The following is a 2,500-nucleotide window of genomic DNA, read 5'->3' on the forward strand; positions in this document are numbered from 1 at the left end:
ATTTGAGTGAGTGAGTATTTGAGTGAGTGAGTATTTGAGTGAGTGACTATTTGAGTGAGTGAGTGACTATTTGAGTGAGTGAGTATTTGAGTGAGTGACTATTTGAGTGAGTGAGTGACTATTTGAGTGAGTGAGTATTTGAGTGAGTGAGTGAGTATTTGAGTGAGTGAGTGACTATTTGAGTGAGTGAGTATTTGAGTGAGTGAGTGAGTGACTATTTGAGTGAGTGAGTGTTTGAGTGAGTGAGTGAGTGAGTATTTGAGTGAGTGAGTGAGTGACTATTTGAGTGAGTGAGTGTTTGAGTGAGTGAGTAAGTGAGTGAGTATTTGAGTGAGTGAGTGTTTGAGTGAGTGAGTAAGTGAATGAGTGTTTGAGTGAGTGAGTGAGTGAGTGACTATTTGAGTGAGTGAGTATTTGAGTGAGTGAGTAAGTGAGTGAGTGTTTGAGTGAGTGAGTGAGTGAGTGACTATTTGAGTGAGTGACTATTTGAGTGAGTGAGTGACTATTTGAGTGAGTGAGTATTTGAGTAAGTGAGTATTTGAGTGAGTGAGTGACTATTTGAGTGAGTGAGTATTTGAGTGAGTGAGTGAGTGACTATTTGAGTGAGTGAGTGTTTGAGTGAGTGAGTGAGTGAGTATTTGAGTGAGTGAGTGAGTGACTATTTGAGTGAGTGAGTGTTTGAGTGAGTGAGTAAGTGAGTGAGTATTTGAGTAAGTGAGTATTTGAGTGAGTGACTATTTGAGTGAGTGAGTGACTATTTGAGTGAGTGACTATTTGAGTGAGTGAGTATTTGAGTGAGTGACTATTTGAGTGAGTGAGTGACTATTTGAGTGAGTGAGTATTTGAGTGAGTGACTATTTGAGTGAGTGAGTGACTATTTGAGTGAGTGAGTGAGTGAGTGAGTGAGTGACTATTTGAGTGAGTGAGTGTTTGAGTGAGTGAGTAAGTGAGTGAGTATTTGAGTAAGTGAGTGAGTATTTGAGTAAGTGAGTGAGTGTTTGAGTAAGTGAGTGAGTGTTTGAGTGAGTGTGTGAGTGAGTGAGTGAGTGAGTGAGAAAGTGAGTGAGTGAGTGAGTGAGTGAGTGAGTGAGTGTGTGTGTGTGTGTGTGTGTGTGTGTGTGTGTGTGTGTGTGTGTGTGTGTGTGTGTGTGTGTGTGAGTGTATGTGTGTGTACCCGTGCGTGACACAGCTCGTCTCCCTGCAGTTCCTCTGTACAGTGATGGCCATCCTGCTGCACTTCTCCTGGATGTGTGTGTTCTCCTGGCTGTTCCTGGAGGCCCTGCACGTGCACCGCATGAGGAGCGAGCTGCGCGACATCAACTTCGGCCCCATGCGCTTCTACTACCTGATCGGCTGGGGCGTCCCGGCCTTCATCACGGGGCTGGCGGTCGGGCTCGACCCTGAGGGGTACGGGAACCCTGACTTCTGCTGGCTCTCGCTCTACGACACACTCATCTGGAGCTTTGCGGGACCCGTCGCGTTCGTTGTGTCCGTGAGTGTTTGAGATTATAACGCTGTCAAATCACCAGCAAATTTGGCGTGTTACTTATTATGTTTACTCACTTTGCTGGTGAAGTTCCTGTAAAAGCCAAATCTGTGGAGATTTAGCACAAATATTATACGACAAACGCGTTCTTCATTTCAAAAGCTTTATTTTCCTAACATTTCCTAACACAAATGAAAACACAAAACACGGTGAGCCACCACCATCCCCAAATCCTTTTTTTTTTCTTTCATGTCACTTCCTCCTCCGCCCATATGCGGTGACATGTGACCCTGGACCACAGAACCAGTCACATAGGTCAATCTTTTGGACAATATTTAGATACAACTATTAGAAAATCTGGAATATGAGGGTGCAAAAAAATCTAAAGATTGAGAAAATCTCCTTTAAAGTTGTGCATTTATGTTGGTGATTCTGCTCCATTCACTCACAAACATAAATGTTTTATATATTTACGGTAGGAAATATCAAAATATCTTCATGAACATGATCTTTACTTCATATCCTAATGATTTTTGGCATAAAAGAAAAATGGATAATTGTGACCCATACAGTGTAGCTATTGTTGCTGTCTCCACAGATACGCCGGCGCGACTCGACACTGGGTCTGTGCTCAGGGTCACATGTGCATTCCTAACCCGACAGTTGCATGATAATTAACTAAATAAGTACATAAATATGCACGTAATAAAGAATAATAATAAACAAATACAACACTTCTTATAGACAAACGGCTACAACAGTGTGCGTGAAAGTGTGTGTGCTTCTCCCTCAGATGAACGTGTTCCTGTACATCATGGCGTCGAGAGCGTTGTGTTCGCTCGGACAGAAGAGCTGCGAGAAGAGATCCGCGCCGGAGTGAGTCTCGTTCACTCAATCCTGAAGTGTGTGTGTGTGTGTGTGTGTGTGTGTGTGTGTGTGTGTGTGTGTGAGTGTGTGTGTGTGTGTGTGTGTGTGTGTGTGTGAGTGTGTGTGTGTGTGTGTGTGTGTGTGTGT

At 43.5% G+C, this 2,500-nt stretch overlaps 1 protein-coding gene across 1 annotated transcript in view; it reads left to right on the forward strand.

Moving 5' to 3' along the window:
• The window catches only part of celsr2 (cadherin, EGF LAG seven-pass G-type receptor 2), an 83,528-nt gene that overhangs the window by 75,135 nt on the left and 5,893 nt on the right, over positions 1-2,500 (forward strand). Inside the window, exons 24-25 of the mRNA XM_056237993.1 lie at positions 1,205-1,492; positions 2,280-2,362. Of these exons, the coding sequence (XP_056093968.1) occupies positions 1,205-1,492; positions 2,280-2,362 (371 nt within the window). The remainder of the gene's footprint in view (positions 1-1,204; positions 1,493-2,279; positions 2,363-2,500) is intronic.

This window comes from Rhinichthys klamathensis, unplaced genomic scaffold (genome assembly GCF_029890125.1).
Source record: "Rhinichthys klamathensis goyatoka isolate OS25496 unplaced genomic scaffold, OSU_Roscu_1.1 h1tg000504l_1, whole genome shotgun sequence".
Classification (NCBI taxonomy): domain Eukaryota; kingdom Metazoa; phylum Chordata; class Actinopteri; order Cypriniformes; family Leuciscidae; genus Rhinichthys; species Rhinichthys klamathensis.